Raw genomic sequence first — 22,566 nt, 5'->3', positions numbered from 1 at the left:
ATTACTCCGTATAAAATATTTCCCCCATTAAAGCTAATTAATAAATCTTAAATAAACTTATAAATCATCTAATACAAATTTTATGTCCTACTACGTTTACATATTTTATATGCTTAATATGCTATTTTTCATTATTGATATACCGATTTGACTAAAATATTTCCAAAATAATTCTGAACAAATTATTATTATGTGGTATTTATTATTGTCGTATTCTGTAATCCAATATTTTGTCCATACGTAAACCATTATAAAAAATGATAGTAACAAAAAAATAAAAAATAAAGGTAGATATATTTTAGGAAGTACTGGTATGTTTTTTGCGGGAAAAAATTACACGTGGAAGTGACATGGGTAATTTCTGGTGTATGTTTTAGTACAAAGTAATAGATAGATTATCATCAATAGTGATATGGATGAGGAACCAATGCTTCTATACGCAAATTGGATTATACACCTAGTTGGATGCATAGTGTTCGTTACGCACCCTGGTGAATATTTATTGATCATCTGATGAACACGGAGACTGATTTCAATGTACATGTACAAGTAGAATATTTGAACTATATGTTATTTGGATTTGAATCATATGCTCATAAGGGATGAACAATATGTTATTTATATTTGGACTATGTGTTCATTTAAAAACAGGATGCACAGTGATCATTGTGCAACTCGAGGTACTCGGGTGCATTCATTTCTTGCATGACTTGATTTTGTCGTTAGGTGCATCATTGTACCCTCGGGTGAACCCGGATCATCAAAAACTTTCATTTTTTTTACCATATGCCCCTCTGGTATCTAAAACTTCCATGCAAGAAAATGAAATCTCAAAGGTATATGATAAATAATTAAAATTACAAGGATGTATGGTGAATAAAGTCAAATCTCGGAATCTATACTAATCTATTAAAAAGCGTTTTTAAGAACGTATACGTGTCATGTAGACCTCTCCTTATCACGCCACGTCACCACCATTTAGCATCATGATATGTCATTACAACCAAAAAACATGTAACAAGGATTGAACATCAGACCACTTTGTTAAAAGTTACATTTCTTACCATCTTAACCAACTACAACTTATGTAATACCTCTCCATATAAACATATACTTCATTTTTACAATAAACAAATAAAAGTGAATGCATGAAAAAGGGAATGTTTACTTAATGTACAATTATTACTTTGAAGAAAAGGATCCGACTTTATTTTGATTTCCGGAAGTGGGGTTTCAGATCGGGGAGGTTGTTGATCGACCACTAAACTGATGTCACCACCGTAATTCGATGACAACATCATCTATACGAGCACATATTTTAGAACAAATAAAATCGAATAAAAGCCAAAACTCGGACAACGCCCGGCCTTCACACTAGTTATTTCATTATAAAAAACCATAAAATAAAATTCATTTCTCCTCCAACTTCCCGTTTCCCGTAGGTCGCAGCCAAAACTGCCCACGTGTCATTACGACTGGTCGATTTGGACTCGGTGGAGCCACCGGATTTATAAAACGCCCAAAATACCCCCGCTTTATCACCCCATCTTTCATTTCATTTGGATTTGCATTTCATTTCAGGCCCCATCATTTTCGTATAAATACAATTTCTCTTATCTTTTCCCAAAATTTTGCTCTTTTAGAGAGAGAAAGTAGAGAGAGAAAGAGAGCGATTCAGACGAGAGGTTGAGAAAATAAATCCGAATTCTTGAATTATTTTCCCCTCTTCAATGGAGCCAAATCAATGGCGTAATTCTTTTCCATTTGTGTTATGATCTCCAAAACTTTGATCCATTTCCCAAAGTACTTCCTATAAATTGTCGATTTCTCCGGATTCGAAACCCTAACCCTAGTTTTCTCCGATATCGATTCTAATGCTGTTTTGAATTTTTCGAAAGGGGAAAACCACAGATTTTGATCGGATTTTTCAAGGATTTTTCATTTTCTGGACGTTTTGAATAGGAAAAATGCCGTCGCACGCGGATCTAGATCGGCAGATTGAGCAGCTGATGGAATGTAAGCCGTTATCGGAGGGCGAAGTCAAGACGCTTTGCGATCAAGCGAGAGCGATTTTGGTTGAGGAATGGAATGTTCAACCGGTTAAATGCCCGGTGACCGTTTGCGGTGATATTCACGGCCAGTTTTATGATCTCATAGAGCTCTTCCGTATTGGTGGAAACGCTCCAGACACTAATTATCTCTTTATGGGAGATTATGTAGGTCAGTTTTCTCTAATTTATTCAGCTCGAGGTTTTAGTTTGCTTTATTTTGTTTCTGTACATTCTTGCCTGATATTTACGGTATATTTCTTATGTATGTTGCTTGTGGATGTGTTTTGATAAAGAAAATTATTTGTAAAATGTGTTCTAAATGAATTATATGACTTCTATCTATTTGTTTTGAATATTAGTCTTTCTGAATTGATCGTTTGATTGTATATTGTAATGAAATTGTTTTACTACATGAGCTGGAGGTCAAAAGGAGAAAATAAATAAATTAGGAGGGTTATATTTTTTGTTGGGATCTGGGGGTAACATAAGGGAGAAGACGACAGTCCCTTATTCTATGCTTTTCAGAGATTTTAGGGGTCGAAACGAGTCCAGTGAAGACAACTTATCAATATGTGCTTCTTTTGTGAGGACGGAGGTGAAATGGTGTTTGTATTTATGTGGACGGATGAGAAAATTATCAATAGATGAAATGCTGTATAATAATATCCTGACTGTACTGCCCCACTTTTGCCGAATTCTTAAGCGAAGGAGAAATTCTTACAATTTTCACACTATGCATTTCCGCCCTCTTACGCTGCTCCTTGAAACGAATTCTGTTTATTCCATGTGAGGCGTATCGTTACATGTTACGAGTGTGGTATTGGCGAGTTGTAGATAGAGCAAAGTGTGATGTGGTTTCCTATTGAGAAGATGGATGATATTTTAGACTTTTCCAGTCTCTACATTATAAACGTTTTGACCATGCACTACAGAGCTTGTATATTGGAGAGGATGAAGCCTATTATAGTGTTAAATTGATGTTTGAAATGGTTGTATTGAGATATGGTTTTATATTACTACATGAAGTTTAGGCATCCTGGAGATGGAAGTTTATACTCCGTATGTTAGGAGAAGTTAGTAGCCATAAAATTGAGAAAAAATGGAATCAATTCAAGTCACTGAGCTGAAAGTTTTAAAATTGGACAATGACTGAAACAGAAAATCTGAAGGTGTATCATGGTGTCCTCTTCATGTAGATCCCAAGGGGTAACGTGGTCTGTGGTTGACGAATACTCAAAGTGGATTGTATTTGTATGTGTGGATGGGAGATTCTTAAGAACAAAGTTGGATTGTTCCGGTAGATATTTAGTTAACTGTGCCCAATTGCCTCTGCGGAACTTTAAACTGCCCTCAACGCTGAAGGATTTTGACTAAATGATGATCGAATTAGAGCTTTTTATTTACTAATAACTTCTGTTCACGTTTTCTTCTGTTTTTTGATAAAACCTACTTTATGACATATCTTTGATTAGATGTCCATTTTCGACCCTTCTATTTGACTTATCCTTTAGAGAAGATTGTAGAATGTGCTGTCGTGCTTAATCTTATTTACCACAGTTTTAAGTGTTCTATGCCAACTGTTCTATTTCATTGGGTTTATGAAGTTGCATTCTTCATGCTTTCATGATAATCATACAACCCCTTGTGGATTGTATGGCGCCCTCCATTTTATGCTAGGGATCCTTCTTGGCTATGTGTAATTTTCCGCTCTTTGTTATTGGGAATTACAAGTTTATGTTTATGTTAGTGATAGAGCAACATTTTTTTTCCATGAGACCGCCGCCCAAATGCATTTGTAGGCCTTAACTATGGTTGAATTAGGGATTATTTGTTCTTTTTCTCATGGGGATTTTGACGTATCATTTTCATCATTTGAAGTCTCTTTTGTTTTCAGTTTACATTCTTTAGTATACAGCTTCTCATTATGGTAACAAAGAGTACGATTTATAATTTTTACTGTTGTATCTCTGTTGTTTGGTTTTTTTTTTTGGTAGTGTTCTGTTATGATTTGTATCTTTACTAACTTTCAGTTATCTTTGTTCTTGTTTGACTTTGGGTCCTATACAGACAGTCTTATGACTTATGATTAGGTATAGTTGTGTACATCTTGGTCTTCCCAGTACCCTCGTCAAAAGGTGTCCAAAATGGTGGTGGTAGTTGTTTGAACTTGATACACACATCACTAAATACTCCTTGTCTTAGTGGTTATTCCTTGGTAAATTAACTCATTTGGGCTTTTTGGTCAAGGGTTCGAATCCTATTTACTACAATATAACTATGCCATTTCATTTTTTTTTCTCGCCCCTCCGACATTAGATTCCTGGCTCCTCCACTGCAGTGGTATATCCGTACCGTATATGCTATTAATTCCAGTGATATTTTTTAATCATATTCTCTACTAAGGTTGGAGGGCAGCAGAGTATTTGTTCCTTACAAAAATTGTGTTGCTCCACCTGTATCTAGAATTTTTTTTCGCAAATAACATGAAGCCCGAAACCTGCTGATTGTATGGTCGAATAAAGACATCGAGTTGTGTATGCTTGTTTAACTATGTAATTGTATGAAGGCTATTCCGTCACGTCAGGAATGTTCATGATTGAGTAAGGGTTATTCATGATAGATTACATTCAGGCATTTATCCTTCTGTAATGTATTTTCAATTTCACTACGTGACATTTGTTATAACCTTTGACATCATTTCATCAACTGATAGCTATGAGGATTGTTGCTTCTATCAGAGTATTCACTTGAGGGCGTCATGATTTTATTGTAGTCACTTTTCCTTATTAGGAAAGAGAACCCATGCGGACAACCTGAAATTTTGAGACTTCAAAAGATCAAAGAGTACAATGGAACCCAAACCCTAGACTCACCTAAATCCTAGCCCAAATGCACTAATGTACTCTGCTGCTAAACCTTCTGAAACTTCGATAAGAAAATTTATACTAAAACTTAAGCTAAAGAATAATAGTATGATCCAGTAATAAAAATAATACTATGAATGTTAGTCCCTATGAATGTTCTATACCACTCTTTTCTTCACTAAGTTGTATTTTTAAATATAATATAAAAATTTAAGAACAATTGACAGAAATGGAGAAATACATATCCCCCCCTGTTTGTTAGTTGCTTAGCTCATGTCGTTACAATTGTGACACTTGATAACAATGCGATGCTGCTTTGGTGAGTGTTGTCCACTGTTGGATGGCAACCACATCATTTTTTTTCCTGGCATTGCTGATTGTTGTTTAATGTTAATGGAAAATCGTCCTCATTTTGATTGAAGGAGGAATGGTAGGGGGTGGGGCAAACTTATTCCTCTGTAAGTCCATAAATTTGCCTGAATGCTTCCTTCTACTGACACATTTGATTTTATCTATCTTTTTTCCCCAGATCGTGGATACTATTCAGTAGAGACCGTCACTCTCCTGGTGGCTCTGAAGGTTCGTTACAGAGACAGAATTACAATTCTTAGAGGAAATCATGAAAGCCGTCAAATTACTCAAGTGTAAGGCTCTGTTGCTTCTTGTTTATCAGAGAGCAACAATATTTACATGACTACGCTTAAAATATTCAAGTGTCATGAAGTTTAGGAACATTTTGTACCTGATTTTCAAAAACTAAATCTTTTACGATGTCGAAGAATGTTGTATTTCCTGTTGGCTACAATTGTTGGTTTTCCTTGTTCTGGTGGATGTATGGTGTCTTTGTCTTACCAGTAAGACTACTTGTTAAATTTGCAGAAGAGATGGGTGTCACCATGTAAACCTGGTGATTGGAAGCATATGTTAAAAATGCATAGAACAATAATATGCTATGTCTTCCATCTTTTTGTTTTGAGTTGGCTTAATTGTGGGTTGTTATTCATTCATTGCCATATCATTTTTTTTTGTTTGTTTGTTTACCTTTGAATAGTTCCTGTATTGTTTTAGATTTCAAGTTATTATTATAATGCTGGAGCATATGACTGGAGGAGGGATAATAAAAATGAAGAATATGCTATTATTGTTAGCTTTGTTCAAAGGTCAATATCTGGTGATGGGCCCCCTTTACCTTTTTTTGGTGCTTTCAATTATTCTATCCATCTATAGTGATGCTTGGATGCTTGCCTTTTGTGACCTAGCAATTGTTTTGGATTCAATTGTTGTTGTGTAGTGCAGCGGCTAATATGCTCTTTACAATCTATCCCTGTAATTACCGAACCAATTTTCTTAGATTTTATTTTAATCCATGAACTGACAGGTTCTCTGTCTTTATATTTTTGTTGTCAGCTAAAAATTTTAAAGTTGTTTTTTATTGGAATTTTCTCTACTGATAAATTCCTGTTTGGAAATTCTTGCTATGTCTGTCTAATGAACTGTTAATTTTAATGGAAATTGTTTTGTTTAGGTCTTTAGAAACTTTTAATATTTGAAATTATTAATGATATCCTAGCTGCCAGTCAATAATCTTGTTACTGTGATCATCTGATTGCTTTGTAATTGACCTTTCAGATATGGTTTTTATGATGAATGCTTAAGGAAGTATGGAAATGCAAATGTCTGGAAGCATTTTACTGATCTTTTTGATTATCTACCTCTTACAGCTCTTATTGAGAGTCAGGTTAGAGTTGTAGATTATAATTCTTTTATGTTTTTTTAATATGTTTTACGAGTTGGTGATGGACTAGATTAATATATTGCTGCATTATAGGTTTTCTGTTTGCATGGAGGCCTTTCACCATCTCTGGACACATTGGACAACATCCGAGCTTTGGATCGTATACAGGAGGTACGATGGAAATGGTTGTTTTAGTTTTTGAGTTGGTGGGGCCGTGGGGGTCTTGCACAGGCTTCTGGAGTTCTTCATGTGCCTGCAATTTTTTTTTCTGGTACAAGCTATTCAAATGCTTGGTACTGTTGATTTCAGGTCAAAAAGAGAAGCATATGTATAATAAATCTTTGGAGTCAATGATTGAAATATGAAATATTTCTGGGGTTGAATGACAAACTTGTGCTTACGTTGATTGATTTGTTTTTCTCTACTCTGTATGTATAGGTTCCTCACGAAGGGCCCATGTGCGATCTGTTGTGGTCTGACCCTGATGATCGTTGTGGTTGGGGAATATCTCCTCGTGGAGCTGGATATACTTTTGGGCAGGATATAGCAGCTCATTTCAACCATACCAATGGACTTACTCTTATCTCCAGAGCCCATCAACTTGTGATGGAAGGTTTTAATTGGTGCCAGGTTCGTGAAAACCAAAATCCTGTAACATGGTTACATTTTTCTCACACGAAATTAGTTATATGATCTCTTGACTTTTACTTGCTAATGTAGTTTAAATTTTACAGGATAAAAATGTAGTGACAGTTTTTAGTGCTCCAAATTACTGTTACCGTTGTGGAAACATGGCAGCTATACTTGAGATCGGGGAGAATATGGAGCAGAACTTCCTTCAATTTGACCCTGCTCCACGACAGATTGAGCCCGACACCACTCGCAAGACCCCTGACTATTTTTTGTGATTTCAATAGCTCGACCAGATGTGTGTAAAACTGTTTATCCTCGTGTTGCTGTAGATTTATTTAAAAGGAGAGGATTTTGGTTGTTTGAGGATCAGTGTCAACATCATTCTTTGCTTTGGAGTGGTCTTTTGCTACTGCTGTCATTGCTCAAGATAATCCACAGTATTGATTAAGGGTTCCAGTAGTTTATTTGTATATTTTTCATCGGAAAAGCAAGTAGCAGCAGCGACGATGGCAATGTCTTATTGTAATTTTGCAAATTCAAGATAGAAGGCTGGGTTTTCAGTTTTATGTTGGTCCCATTTTTCGCCAACTCCTCTAAAGGGCAACTGGAATGTGCGGTTGATGTTATAAATAAGCTGTAGGGCTTCAATTTCCAGTGGCATACCTGTTCAAATTTCCCAGAATTTGAACTTGAAGATGATGCTGCTCATGTTAGTCTGCAGCCGTTCTATTTTTTAATGTTTTGATTATTCAAGTATACCTCATAATCATAACTCGTTCTGTTTCATTATGAATCTTATTTAAGTATCAGCTGTTAACGAAATCATGCTCAATTTGTAGTGCAGAACTTTGTTGAGTTTGATGAGATTGCTGGCTTTTATGTAATTTTGTTGGGTCTAACATGAGTAATTTAAGGACGACGCTGGATGACATTATCTGGAGAAGAGTAAAGAGGTCAGAAATTTTGAGCCAGTCGTCAACCTTTTCTAACAGAATTTCAAGCGCATTATTCCCTGGTTTCGTTGTTGGAACTTTGTTGCCTGATTGAACTTTTTTCAAATCTTCTGCCATCCAATGCCACACCGCTACTTGCCTTGAATATACCGCCGTTAACCATCATGGCAACTTGACTTGTTTAATTTATTAATGAAAATGAAACAACTCAACCAAATTGTTTGATCTCAAAGTTTTTAGTAGAAATTGAGAAAGGAGTTGCTGCAAATGGAGTTGGTGTTCTTGCCTAAAATAGGATAATAATACATGCAACCAAAAAATAAAATAAAATACAAACACCAACTGTGCAACACTATCAACGAGTGAATTTGTTGTACTGCTATTTGACTTTAAACCCTTTTTGACAAGAAAAATCAAAGCACATGATGATTCCACGAGTCCGACTATAGGCGACCTCAACAAGGTAGTTAGCCAGCCGTTCACAAACATAAATCACACTGAGTACTTAGTATATTCATACTCCTTATGTAACAACAATTGGTTAATAGAATCACAAAATCCACCAATATTTTTTTTACATACAACCTACAGGCAACCTGTATATGACCTGAGAAATGGCTGGGAGTTGAAACATCATTGATTTGTTGTAAAAGCTTTCATACAGCCTGTCAAAAGAATAGGTAGAAAGACAAAAAACTTCAATTACACTAGTAACCTAGCCTTAAGAATTACCTAAAACCTAGAGTTGCTTTGAACTCTCAAATTTCCAGCCCCAGCCATTGTTACAGTCTTTTTTCTCCTGAAGAATACAAATGATCCGCTAACGAGCAAGAGACCCAATACAAGAACCTGTTGTACAAATCAAAAAGTAATATTATGAGATCAATGGTTTGAACCATATAGAAATATATTGAAAGCTGTAAGAAAATCTTGAAGTATCACTCACAGACAGAGTGACAGGAGTCACAGCTACAAGAACGGAGGAAAAGGGAATTTCACACGTTACTTCTAATTTTAGGACATCAATAAAACTCACACAAAATTGAGCGAGAAGAAAACAGGTCTAGAAAGTCAATCATCTTTAACGTACATCAGAAAGGATTTCAAACTAAAGAAATATAAAGGAGAAAGGCTGGCTACATAAACATCAATTAATTGCATGCACTTGACTTTCAAGCACTCTCCAATTGTCTTCCTTGAATTAGTATGCATTAAACAAACCCATGGCTTATACAAGTAACGTCTAAGAAAGCCATTTAATTATAATGGGGCGTTCCAATTTGCATATCAAAGATTGCTGGAGGCTAGGAGCAAGCCACAAGGTGCTGGTTATTCCCTATAAAACAAATTACAAGTAACCCATACAAACCAGACACACCCAAACTAACCCTTGTTTCACCAGGTGGAATTGGTTTACGGATTTTTTGTCCCTGATAACCTTTTGTTGAAGCCAAGACCTTTGAGAAAATCATATTCTAATATCTATGGTGCAAACTGCAAAGCATGCATCAAATGACAAATAACTTTCATTCTTCAATTGCTGGCAATGGAAAGTATTGTGTGACGTGTTCTCACTTGTGCACTAAGAGGTCTAAAAAAAGTGATTGCACATTCTTTCAAGTTCCAACTCCCAAATCACTTCATGTTTCTGCAAACCTTTGAAAGTTGAAATGTCTAGGGGATCCAGCACTATGGATATCAATACTTTGCAAGTGCTAAAGCCATCATCTTTTGTTTCTCCTCCTGTTTTCAGTAGTTTGTTATAGTAAGAAACACACAGAGCAGGCACTGTGGGAGGATAGGTAATTAGACAGAAGACAACAAAGTAGAGGGAAAAAGTCACATGAGTAAACACAAACAAGTCAATATGAAGCACACATCTTTGACAGAGGCCAGACATATTCTAACCTCTTCGCAAAGGTTCTTGGCCACGAAATGTAGCCCAGAGTCTGAAGACTATAGCCCATAGTGAAGCCTCCGGTGGATGGAGTCCACACATCTAAGCCTTCATAAAGGAGGCTCTTCATAGTTCATACTCCCCTAAGGAGGAAACATGTTCACAGGACTAGAAGTTGCTTGACACTGGCAAATTCTAAAACTAAGTTGTCCGCTGATTCGAAGGTTCAAGTTTGGTTCCATGTTAAAATGACGGTCATAGTGTCAATGAAACACAATAACACCTAGATTTTGCACTTCAAGAATCTATAATTGTAATGGTTGAGCACTGTTGCATAAGATCACATTCCATTATAATTTATAAATAGAGGCCTACTTAGTTAACAATGACAATTATATGGAAAAGGACTAATGAACAGTTTTTGTGGTTAGATGTGAGATTTGATTTCAGCTAATCTTGAAAACTTAGGTTAAAGAAGTTTAAAGGAGGAAGGGGGATGGCTTTCCAGATTTCGTCTGCTCTAATTAATGCAATCCTCAGAAAATGGAGAGTACATTGCTGCTCATTGGGACAAAAGGGCTGGAAAATAGCTATCCTCTCTGGAAAGGGAGGTTGGCAGGTATTCCTTCCCTGGTTGCTAACCAAAGTAAGAACTTAATTCCTGAGGCAGGTTAGCATGCCAAAGCCCATTTCCTAGCTTTTCATAGAACTGAGAGGAAGGGACATGGATGCAGCAAGGAATAGGGTTCCATAGAGTTACAGAAGTTTCTAAGACTTAGAGAGCCAACGAAGAGAGTCATTTTAGGGAAAATCAGAGATTTTGGTTCCGGAGGATATAAGGTGGTAGTATAAGGTCAAGGCTGGAGGAATCCCAGGACTTGTTTGAGATGAACCACTTTACTTTAACAGAGAGCTCTTGAAGACATAGGAGTCCCATGGCATGATTTGAAAGAAAACCCAAGGAAGACTAATCATCAGTACAGAAAATTATACCAACTCCACTCCTAAGAGTCCATTTTTAATTTTGACGAAACAAATCCCACCGTGTACTCATGCCTTTACAGAAGTGAGATCCTTGGTGAACGTTAGGCTATCAAATATTTTACAGTACTTCTCTAACTTTAGAGGACAATTAACAAAGGAGAAGTTTGAATGATGGGATGGAAAATATGTTCTTGGATCATGACAATTGGAATAACAATCATACTACCAACAATTATACGGAACTAAAGAAAAGACTGGCATCTGAAAAAAATTTAAATCAAGTGTCCATAGACTTGTGTAAGCAGCAACACTTGCAAAAGACCAAATAATATAATGCCTTGGAAGCAAAGAATCGAGAGCTACTCTTCGTTTTTTTTAAATAAATAAATTGAATAACAGTCAGTATTACATACCTCAAAACCAAGAACCGAGAGCTTCTCTTCATTTACACCCTGTATACAACTTCTATAAGTCACGTACTCCTTGGGTTCACGTTTACCCTTTTTCTTAGAGGACTTATCTGCTAACAACCTGTGCTTAGCTGCAGCATTGTCTGCATTAACAGATCCTTCTTCAGTAGGATGGCTGTTTTCGGGAACATTACCACTTGCTCCCTTTGTTACATCTCCACTTCTGATACACTTGAAAGGAATACGATATCCAGTTTCACTACAGCGATATTTGTCATCTTTCTGTGAGAAAAAAAAAATTCTCACTCGATTAGCTGCAAGCCTGATAGAATGCACGTTTACATCTGAATTGCAAATTCTAGCAACTCAAGTATCTCAGATTAGCATATCTTACTTCACCTATTTTACTCTAAACAAAAATCATCAGCACTGGTAGAATCATACTAAATGACGCTTATACGTATACATGCACTGACGTTATTCCTTATTCGTATTACTTGTCTCATTCTAATTCAGAAGTCATCCATCTTACTAAATGCCAATTACAATTTAACTACTTACCCGAAGCCAACACCTTAATTATAACACTTAAAGAGCCATAAAGAACTCTACGGGCTTAAAGCATACTAATCAAAATTAATCTTCTCTTCTTGCCTCGACTCAGGCACATTGTATAAGAATTCCGAACAACAACCCATTACAAAGCAGCTAAGAGGCAAGTATTTCTACAGTTCTACAAAGCATGAAAACAATATCATAACTTTTCCATTCCAACAACACGATGTCCAGAACTTGAAATTCCAAATGAAACAGCATTAAGTAAGTGAGTTAGAACTCGACCAATATTTATCATGCTGACCAAAATTAACCTCTTTCAGCACAATGTATAAACATTTTGAGGTTTCCACCAACAGCCAAGACTCCTTATTACGGAGCAAATAGGCAAACTATTTGATTAAGTTACCAAAGAAATGTTACAACTCCTCCATTCCAACAAGACAATGTTCATCACTCAAATTTCCCAAAACAATTACTCTAGTTTAACATAATTACAGGTAAAATGAAAGGAAAACAATAAAAGGGATATCCATTTAAATAGTACTCAAATTCAAAAGCAAGATCAAAGCCTAATTCCGAACAAATTAATTTTCCCACGGATTCAATTTAATCAAATTCAATTGAATCAAACTGAATTAACAGAAATGTAAACAAAATTAAAACATGAAATTGATGATTTTGGAGAGAGTAAAAACCTTCTCAGAGTACTGACAGGGAACGCAAGGACCAGAAGGAGAGCACTCAAAAGTAGTATTCGAACCAGCTGCTTTTTCCTTGAACCCTAATAGTTTCCGACGCCTTATTCTTTCTTCTTCTTCGTTTTCTTTACTACATAAAACAAAAAATATAAAAAAAACGAATTAGTTCACATAAAGACAGAGACGGCGGCGGCGGCGGCGGAGGTGGTGGTGGTTGATATCGGAACTTACAGTTGGTGGCAGAGGGAGAGTTGAAGAAGCGACGAGACGAGAAATAGAGTTATGAGAAAAGATCGAGGAGAGAGAATGTTCGCATGAGATGGAGAGTTGATCAAGGAAGCCATGGATGTCGATGAAGATGGTGGATGCGTGTAAATATTTTCTCCGCTACCATGGCAGATGTATTCCCTCTCGACTACATTTACAGTTTTACCCCTTCACTTTTTTCCTTTATTTTTTTACTTTCTCAGTCAACAAATAAAAGATTAAAGAGTCATCATCTCGTCACGTAAACTATCATTTCTCGTTTAGCTAGGCTGATAGGGACTACGGAGCGACAACTTCCTTTTCAACGGATGAGATCTAAAGTTTCATGGCCGAGCTGTGTTGTCGTGTCTGAGTCTAATTTCACTCAATTTAACGTATTTTATCGTATTTGGTTCAGTAAAATTTTATCGTATATGGTCCAGGACTCCAGGCCCATCACTTGGCCCACGATTTCGAGCTCGTGCTGAGCCGTACTCTTTCCGGGTACGTGTCGAGTCGTGCTTTTTCCATGTCGCACCTCAAGCTGACCCGACTCCTTGGCATTTTTACAAAATTGAGCTGAATTTATCGAAATCTATTATAGCATTACTCTGTATATTAATTGAACATGATTGGAACATATTATCATGTTGATAAGCAGTGGCAATTGGCAAGGGACTTGGAAACAATAAACACGTGACACTACAATGTTTTAGGTGATTTTTTTTATTATTATAATGAGTAAGAAGAATGACCATATTGAATCAATACCTATTTCATGTTGGCCAGTCTAACAACGCAAATCAGCGCTTGAGAATAAGGGATGGTAAAGGAACCGTTCAAAATCATAACAAAGTTGATGAGATTGAAATTATAACCACCAAGTCACAAGATGAGTTTCCCACCAACTTCAAATAAAATGTTATTTGGATTAATAAAGTGTATTATTTTCCTTAAATATATTTACTTTTAATGGACGGAATACTTGCCTAAAAAGTTTCTTCACAGTTGGACTTGGGAAATCTTGGTCAAGTTTGTGATTAAGGAAGACTATCTTTCCTAAAATAATCATGATGCAGAGTACTAAAATAGAAAGATAATATGAAAGCTTTTCCAGCTATTTTTTTTTTGGTAATCCTTTTTAACTAGCTTTTCAAGTATAAAATTAGCTCAAATTTGACCAAACATAATCTGAAAGCTATATTTCTCTCATACTTTCATTTGGCTTGACAATCAATCAGCATGGTACTTTCATTGCCTACATGAACATTATAGGCTTTACAACTAACTTTGATTGATAGTTCTGTATGTACTTCCTTCATCCGGATATAGTTGTCACATTTCTAATCCATACTATTACACGAGCAACACGACTATTAATTTCGGATGGAGGGAGCAGTTTTCTCGAGAAGTTGAAATCACGAATATATGGAGCAAAAAGAGTATATGTAATAAACAAATCCCTTTTAGAGTATAGTCATGGAGGGTAGGGACGAGAACATGTGCTGGTTCATTAGAGAATGCAACAGCATCCATACAAATCATATTACCAATCAATTTATAGGCAGAAAGCCAAAAGTCATACTCATCATCTACCAACAATGCAATGTAAGATATCAAAAGCACACAACCCTTCCTCACATGCAGAGTTTGTATGGTCCCCCAAATCCAACATTTTCAGGCCCCTCAGCTGTAACCTTAGACAGATAGATGGATTAGATGAGAAAAGAAAAGGGGGAAAAGGGCTAACTATAATTCAACATGAAACACAGTGGCGGATCTTGTCCGAGAAAAAAAGATAAAGGATTAAAAAGTTTGAAACTTTTACCTCTTGTTGAATTATAACGTAAGCCACCTTACTATTATTATATAATCATATTCTTGTTTCTAATAACATAAGCCACCTTATTGTCATATAGAATCATATTCTCGTTCTAATAACATAAGTCACCTTACCGTTATAGGCTGAATTGTTTCAAAAGACACAATAACATAATGGATGTAAACAGGGAAAGTAAGTCACCAATGTGTAAGTGTCGATGTACGTCTACCTTATGAGGACCATACATCCCTTGTTGTTCAAAAAATCCAACACATCCTTCACCTGGGTTTAGAGGAATTTTCAGCGCTCTCGTAGCTCATTCAATTAATTTGTTGCAACATTTTATATACATATTTTGGTGTATACAAAGTATAACTACTTGCTCCGTCCCTGAAAGATTGTCCTATTTGATTTTTCACGATCTCTAACACACGACTTAAAACGTAAATATCTCTAATTCTACACGTGAAAAAAGTATAGAAATTGATATTCCAAAAATATAATTCGTACAATGAAACGAATCTAACAAGATCCACATGACGATATTATATCGTACTGGCTGATGAGAAGTTATGGTTAAAGTTTTCAAATTTTGACCCAATAAATTGCAATAGAGCAATCTTTTAGAGACGTTGGGACTAATAGTTTAAGAGAATTATTAGGTGTCGGGCCCTGAATGGCGCCAGTGAAAGGATCTGGTGAAAGATAATGAAAGCTGGTAGTACAAAGAAAGTCATTTAATAGGATCACAAGAATCCTGTTTTTGGTGCTAGCTATACTCCTTTACTGCACCTGATTCAGCAACTGCATGATTCATAAGTAAAAGCAATAATCTGAATCCAATCATACATTCATACATGAACATGCCCACTGATCGTATCGATCAATGACTATATTAGTATTAATCATAGAACAATAAGAACCCCAAGCATTCCGAAAATTCTCGATCTCCTGATATATGTCGGAGTGATAAACTTTCAGACAATGGTAGCGTAGATTTTGGATCGGATGGGGGCATATGTGAACATGTTTTTTGTGCTGAAAAACACTACTAAACAAACAAGGAAGACAAGAGTGGGTAACAGAGTAATGGGAAATGAATCATGATAATAAAGAAAGGTAACATAGCATACAAAACTTTTTGTATTATACAGAAAAATTCCAACATTAGAAAGATACAAGCTGCAGGAATTGGAAAACCCAATTTACGTATTTGAGAATCTCCAACAAGACAGCAAAAAATACAACAAATTAAGAGTCTTAAATTTAATCAACAACATCTTGTTCATTCAAGAACATAGGGAACTCGTCATACTGCTCTAAACAACCGTGATTCTCAGCCATATTCTTCAAGGAATCGTAAACTCGGAACATAGAAGGTCTATCCTTAGGTCTGGAGGCCACACAAGTACAAGCAACTCGAAGTAACTGCATAATCTCATCGTCATTACCCTTCCCACATAAGGACTTATCAATTGTATCCTTAATCTTACCAGAGCTAGACATAAAAGTCACCCAATGAACCAAACTCCCTTTAAACCCTTCCCCTGCATTGTTCACTTCAAGTGGTTTCTGACCAGTTACCAATTCCAATAACACGACTCCAAACCCGTAAACATCACCCTTCAACGATGCCACCAACGTGCTCGCGTACTCAGGCGGTACATACCCGAACTCCCCAAAGTCCCCATTAGCAACAGAGCTACCATTTGAATTCCCCATACCCATGAGCCTAACCAACCCAAATTCAGTGATCCTAACTTCGAAATCATCATCGAGTAATACCACATTCGAGCATATGTTCTGGTGTTTGATCGGGGGTTGGCAACCATGATGGAGCCAAGCTAACCCTCTAGCTGCACCAACACTAATCTTAACCCTTGCTCGCCAATCCAACACACTACCTTGATTGGGAATCCCACCAGAGTGTAACCATGAGTTTAGGCTACCATTACTCATATCTTTATACACCACCAATTTCTCATCTTCAACAACACAAAACCCTAACAAAGGTACCAAATTTGGATGCCTTAACTGCCCTAAACGGTTAATCTCCGACCTAAACTGCTTATCACTTGCCTTATTACACCCTCTCAGTCTCTTAATCGCCAATGCCGATCCATCTCTCAACACCGCCCCATATGAATCACCGGTTTTCGTGGTATTAACGATCTTCCCATCACTGAAACCACTTGTGGCGATTAACAAATCCGCCACCCGAATCTTCACAATTGGTTTCTGAAAGAACACTACTTGAATGTTCTTATTTGCACCCAATTTCCCAACCCAACCCACAAAATTCCCACCACCAACACCGCCTTTCTCTCCGTCAAACACCACCTCATCTTCTTTCTTCCTGTGATCCCAACAACACCACCACCAAATCATAAACCCTAACAGAAGCGAACCGCCACCGCCGATAACACCGCCAATAATCACCACCTTAAGGTTGCCATTCCTTCCGCATCTCATCCCCAAAACATTCCCACAAAGCCCATCATTCCCACTAAACCCATCTTTCCCAAACTTGCCTAACTCATCCGGTATCGTACCCGAAAGCCGATTCCCATCAAGGGAAAGCTTCTTGAGCCTATCTAATCTCCCCAATTCAAAGGGAATCGACCCAGAAAGCTTATTATCACTCAATATTAAACTATTCAAAAACTTGCAGTTCTCGATCTGGACTGGAATTGAACCCGTGAGCTCATTCCCGGAGAGATCTAGGGTTACTAAATATGGCAACCAGTCACAGATTTGAGGTGGGATTTCGCCTGAGATTTGGTTTCCGGAGAGTACAAGTGTCTGTAAACTCCGGCAGAATTGAAGCGACGGAGGTAGTTTCCCGGAAAGTTGCATCGACTGGAGCTGGAGGGAGAGGAGACGGTCCTCCTTCTCGTTCCAGCAAGAAACTCCAGTAAGTCGACAGATTGAATCTACAGAAGTGTTGTCGAAGTGCCAGTTAGAAAGGCGGTTTTCGGGGTCGGAAAGTGACGATTTTACACCCTGTAAGCATTTTACGTCGTCATCGAATGAGAGAGAAAGTGTCAGTAGTAGAGAGAAAAGGAGAGAGAAAATGAGGGGGTAATGGGAAGCCATTTTTTTAATTTTTCTTTTAATTTTTTTTGTAGGAAAATAAATTAGGAGTTCAGGGAAGCCATGGAAGTAGAGAGTGGAGAGTAAAGGGAGCAGCTTTTTGACTGGTATTTTTAAGTGAAGAAAGGGAGGAGAGCTAAAAAGTGAAAATTATGGGTCCAAACGGTGTCGTTCTGAAAAGGGATTGAAACTTTTAAATTGTTTTATTTTTGGGGTCTAATGATTGGGAGAGAGATGGTCAAAGGGGGTTCAAACAATCAAACTACAAACTGTATAATATATATATATTTTTTTAATTTCTTTGCCAATTTTTAGGAGAAGTTTTGAAGGGATGTGGTTGGGTCTTGGAAACTGGGTTACTCTTTTCAATGTTTTTGGGCTTTTGGGTTGTTAGAGCTTAAAAGGCTGCCCTACTAATCATGTGGTTTTTAAAAGTTCTAGCATCATTTTTGATATCCATTCCACAACACCCCCTTCAAAAAAGTTCGATACTAGTTGGGTTCCATAACATCACTGCAATGGGATCAAATAGGAACTCAGAAGTTCATTACTTCTTGTTAACTACTTTGTACAAAAAATTATCATAATATTTTGGTACATAAAGTTTAACAACATTTACAAACTTTTTCTTTCACCGTCGTTTGTGATTTACACGTAAAATAAAATATAGTCATATTTTTTTTGAAAAAGGTAAGAAAAATAGTAAATTAGGAGTCCCTCCGTACGAGGGTTACTCCTAAATAATCACTGTCTAAAATGAAAAGTAATTGGGGACTATTACAAGATTCGACATATACACATGGTGTTGCTAATTAAGTGACCAACATTTACGATTCAAACGGTTGCTCAGTTAGCTTCTCGATATACGTGCTTAATGTCTCAATTGTCGAAAAAGGTGAGAATGTCCTTGATATCTTGAATGATGAAATGGATCTTCCACGGGATTTTCCAAGTTCCTTTTACGGCGTTGGTAACCATCAAATTGTCTCCTTCAATTCTTATGTGTTTTTTGTTGAGGCGTTTTGCTTCTTGAAGTCCTTTGCGAAGAGCAAAAGCTTTTGCCATGAAAGCTTGTGTAATGCTAGATTATATTACTTTTGGTAGGATTTGTCTCACTATATTTTGTTCAATTTATACAAATATTTATACGAAGTACGAAATAGTAGTATCTATTTGTTCGATTTATATGAAGTAAGAGTAGTAGTTTACGTTTCATTACACGACATCAGGGTAACTACAACATTCAACATGTGCGATGTTGAGAAAGAATGGTGTAGGTTTTTCTTTTGTGAATAGAAAATTAATGCGGGAAAGGATTGTGCTAGTTAGAGATGTCAATGAGCTGATACGCTCGTGAACAACTCGGTCAAAGCTCGGTCATTAGTAATAAACGAGCTTGAACAAAAAAAAAAGCTCGTTTAATAAATGATACTAGCCCGAACAACCTAGTGTTCAACTCGTTTAGGCTTGCGAACGACTCGTTCATGTTCGTTTCCAAGCTTGTTCGTGTTCGTTTATAAGCTCGCGAACAATTCGTTCTCGATCGTTCAAGCTCGTTTATATTAAATTTCTAAAAAATATATATTTATAGTAAATATGATAAAATATTAACAAATAATATATTAATCAAATTAATCATATAATTATGCTAAAATTAAGGGTAAGAAATCAACTATATATATACTAGTATACTACCAAAACCATGTATGTTTACTATTCTGATTTCTTCGATCAAGGATCTACTAGAATTCTTAAAGGTCAAAACCCTTAAGTTTATGTTTTTATGTTTTATAATTTTTTAAAATAATATTTCGTTTATTTGATCTTGCTTGTTTATTAAGGCTCGTTTGTTAAAATTTCGTTTATTGAGGCTCGTTTGTTAATAGCTCAACTCGGAACGAGCTTGAACTTAAACAAGCTACTCGTGAGCTAAGCTCGAACAACGAAAAACTTAAATGAGCCAAGCTCAGGCAGGAAAAATAAAAGCTCGGTTAAGCTCGGCTCGAGCTCGAGCTCAGAAATTTCTTATCAAGCTTAGTTCGAACGGCCAAATACTCGGTCCGACTCGGCTCGTTGACATCCCTAGAGCTAGTGAAGTAAGACCGCGTTTAGCTTTCCCCTTTTTAATGATAAATTTCCTATTATGGAGTATATTAAGAACATCAAGTTAGTTAGTTTATTAATTATCTATATGAAAGATGGCACATTCTAATTTCAAAAGTAGTCATTATCCTCCATTTGTTACCATTTTCTAACCTTGTGGTACTCTTCTCAATCCCAAATTTAATTTAAGGGATTTTTTCCTTACTTATACCAAACAACAAATAATGGTAACATTAATTAGGTGCGTTCTACTATTCATTTTATAGGACATGAACTTATCTGAAATTTACAAACTTGACTTATTTGAACTTATGGGATTTATTATAGATCTAAACTTTTAGCCATTAGAGTATCTATCATAGTTAATTGCGAAACCATTACTTTTTTATATTTTTTGGTAAATAAAGCTTTATTAATCAAATGAGAACAAGTATCCGTACAATTTACAAGGAAAAACAAGGATGAAACCCTTGTAAGAACAACCCTTATAGGAAGGCAGTAAGGCACCCCAACCAAGCAAAACCTATAAAAGTATTACAAAATCAACCCCAACACATAAAACACGTACCTCATAAAAATTACATATTGTAATCTTCTAATTAAACTAGGTGTATCAGAAACACAATTCTGGAACTTGCTCGTATTTCTTTCCTTCAAAATGTGATATATAGTAACGGAGAATTATTGTATAACTGGTGAAGAACAAAGTTTATCCTTGCCTGACTCAAAGCAATCTCCAGCTCCTGATCGAGTCCATACAAAGCTTATTCTATCATACTTCAACCACTTCATCAGAAAACGGACAAGCCAAAAAAAAAAAAAAAAAAGTTGCTCCAATGATTTATTTTCCTGTTTACGTAAACAGAGTCTAATTATTGGAATTATGTAACCTTATTAGATTTCATAAGGCCTTATCAAATTTACAAGATCTTAATTAAATTATAAGAACTTATCTGAATTTATTTGAATTTATTTGATTTAAAACTTGTAGGAAAGAATACTGTAAAATCCGAAAATGTGAATGAAATGTGGGCCGAATATTTGATGTATATAAAGCTGTGACGTGTTATGCAAACACTGTCTTAGAAACAAAATTCGCCCCGACTATGGTGCAATCGTAATAGGCGTTGCCCCCCAAGATTTTACACAGCAATTCGTTTTAACGTGCACTCGAATAAAACGAACTAGGAACTCATAATATGCTCAGAAGAATAGGAGAAGAGAGTTGGAATTTTTAACGTGCACTCGAATAAAACGAACTAGGAACTCATAATATGCTCAGAAGAATAGGAGAAGAGAGATGGATTTTTTAGGTGTATGCAAAACTGATCCCCCAAAACTGATTATAAAGCACGCAAGGATTTGTAACCGAAATTAGAATTAAATTGGGCAATTAAACACTTGTAACTGCCAATCAGAATTGATCATGCAATTAACTGCCAATTAAACTGAAAATCAGAATTGATTTGGGAATTAAAACGGAAGCGGAAATCAAGGAACGGAATAAATGCGACCGTTACGGAATGGGCTACGTAACTAAACGGTCTCATAATAACTGGACCGTCAGTTACGACATGGTCCAAAAAGGAAGCCCCACCACACCGCGCACGAACCGAACCGGCCGGATTATTTCCAACAAAACTTACTCCGTATTTAAATAAGATGTTTACGAGTTCAAAAGAATGCAACCGTAACTGTTAACACTACCGTTTCTGCTCCATACATGTTTCTATTCCATTTTCTTTCCTAAATTGACACGAAACATGCATTAAAACGTTTTAGGAATAAGGTACAAATTGAGGTATTGTGATCAAACAATTTTGGAGAACATGCCGACATTTAGTTATAAAAAAGGTCCATTCACAAGTTAACCACAAAACTCAAACCCTTTCTTTTCCTCTTAAACAAGGCCACAAGGGTGGAAGTAGAGTCTACTTAGGCCCTGTTTAGTTCACCTTATTTCAGGACCTTATTACTTATTTCAGATCTAATCAGATCAGATCAGAAAAAATAAGTTCAGATCAGATCAGATCAAAAAAAAAGTTCAGATCAGATCAGATCAGATCAGACCAAATTATTATTATTATTATTATTATTATTATTATTAATATTATTATTATTATTATTTTATTTTATTTTATTATTATTATTATTATTATTATTATTATTATTATTATTATTATTATTATTATTATATCAAAGAAGCGATTACACAAAGTTGGATGGGAGCCTAGCCACTAATTGGGCTCCGACACCCTTATTCAAAGCAAAACACAAACGATGAAAAAGAAAAGAAGGAATGTTAGCAACAGCCGTGTTACTCTGAGCAACCCGTGAGACCCTAGACATGAACTCGTGTTATTATTATTATTATTATTATTATTATTATTATTATTATTATTATTATTATTATTATTATTATTTACTACTATTATTGCTTTAATAAAAAAGAATGTTGTTGTAGGCGCAATTAAAATCTATTACTTAAGGCATAAAAAAAACATTAACAAAACATTCAA

At 36.0% G+C, this 22,566-nt stretch overlaps 3 protein-coding genes across 5 annotated transcripts; 1 reads left to right on the top strand and 2 right to left on the bottom strand.

The window, feature by feature from the left end:
- The first annotated feature begins 1,608 nt into the window (after positions 1-1,608).
- LOC110789521 (serine/threonine-protein phosphatase PP2A-2 catalytic subunit) lies at positions 1,609-8,167 on the top strand. The gene is made up of 6 exons (XM_021994202.2): positions 1,609-2,220; positions 5,445-5,559; positions 6,545-6,653; positions 6,744-6,821; positions 7,089-7,280; positions 7,385-8,167. The coding sequence occupies exons 1-6, from the start codon at positions 1,968-1,970 to the stop codon at positions 7,556-7,558; spliced, it is 921 nt and encodes a 306-aa protein (XP_021849894.1). The 5' UTR covers positions 1,609-1,967; the 3' UTR covers positions 7,559-8,167.
- Positions 8,168-8,759: 592 nt separating this feature from the next.
- On the bottom strand, positions 8,760-13,259 carry LOC110789522 (uncharacterized). 3 transcript variants are annotated; one of them, XR_008918598.1, is made up of 5 exons: positions 13,015-13,259; positions 12,781-12,913; positions 11,531-11,809; positions 9,812-9,979; positions 8,760-9,085 (listed from the first exon to the last, which is right to left on the bottom strand). XR_008918598.1 is itself a non-coding variant. In XM_056826561.1 (5 exons), exons 1-4 carry the CDS (start codon positions 13,125-13,127, stop codon positions 9,935-9,937), a joined length of 570 nt encoding a protein of 189 aa, XP_056682539.1. In that variant the 5' UTR covers positions 13,128-13,259; the 3' UTR covers positions 8,760-9,085; positions 9,893-9,934. The 3 variants fall into 3 exon arrangements, 2 of the variants coding, with proteins under 2 accessions (XP_056682539.1, XP_021849897.1); XM_056826561.1 differs by having other exon boundaries at positions 9,893-9,979; XM_021994205.2 differs by lacking the exon at positions 9,812-9,979 and having other exon boundaries at positions 13,015-13,255.
- A 2,717-nt stretch (positions 13,260-15,976) lies between these two features.
- LOC110789523 (probable inactive receptor kinase At1g27190) lies at positions 15,977-18,124 on the bottom strand. Its single transcript, XM_021994206.2, has one exon. The coding sequence runs from the start codon at positions 17,945-17,947 to the stop codon at positions 16,118-16,120; it is 1,830 nt and encodes a 609-aa protein (XP_021849898.2). The 5' UTR covers positions 17,948-18,124; the 3' UTR covers positions 15,977-16,117.
- Positions 18,125-22,566: the final 4,442 nt, after the last annotated feature.

The sequence above is a fragment of the Spinacia oleracea genome, chromosome 1, assembly GCF_020520425.1.
Source record: "Spinacia oleracea cultivar Varoflay chromosome 1, BTI_SOV_V1, whole genome shotgun sequence".
Classification (NCBI taxonomy): Eukaryota; Viridiplantae; Streptophyta; class Magnoliopsida; order Caryophyllales; family Amaranthaceae; genus Spinacia; species Spinacia oleracea.
The sequence above is the reverse complement of the archived record's forward strand: the minus strand, read 5'-3'. Positions and strand labels throughout refer to the sequence as shown.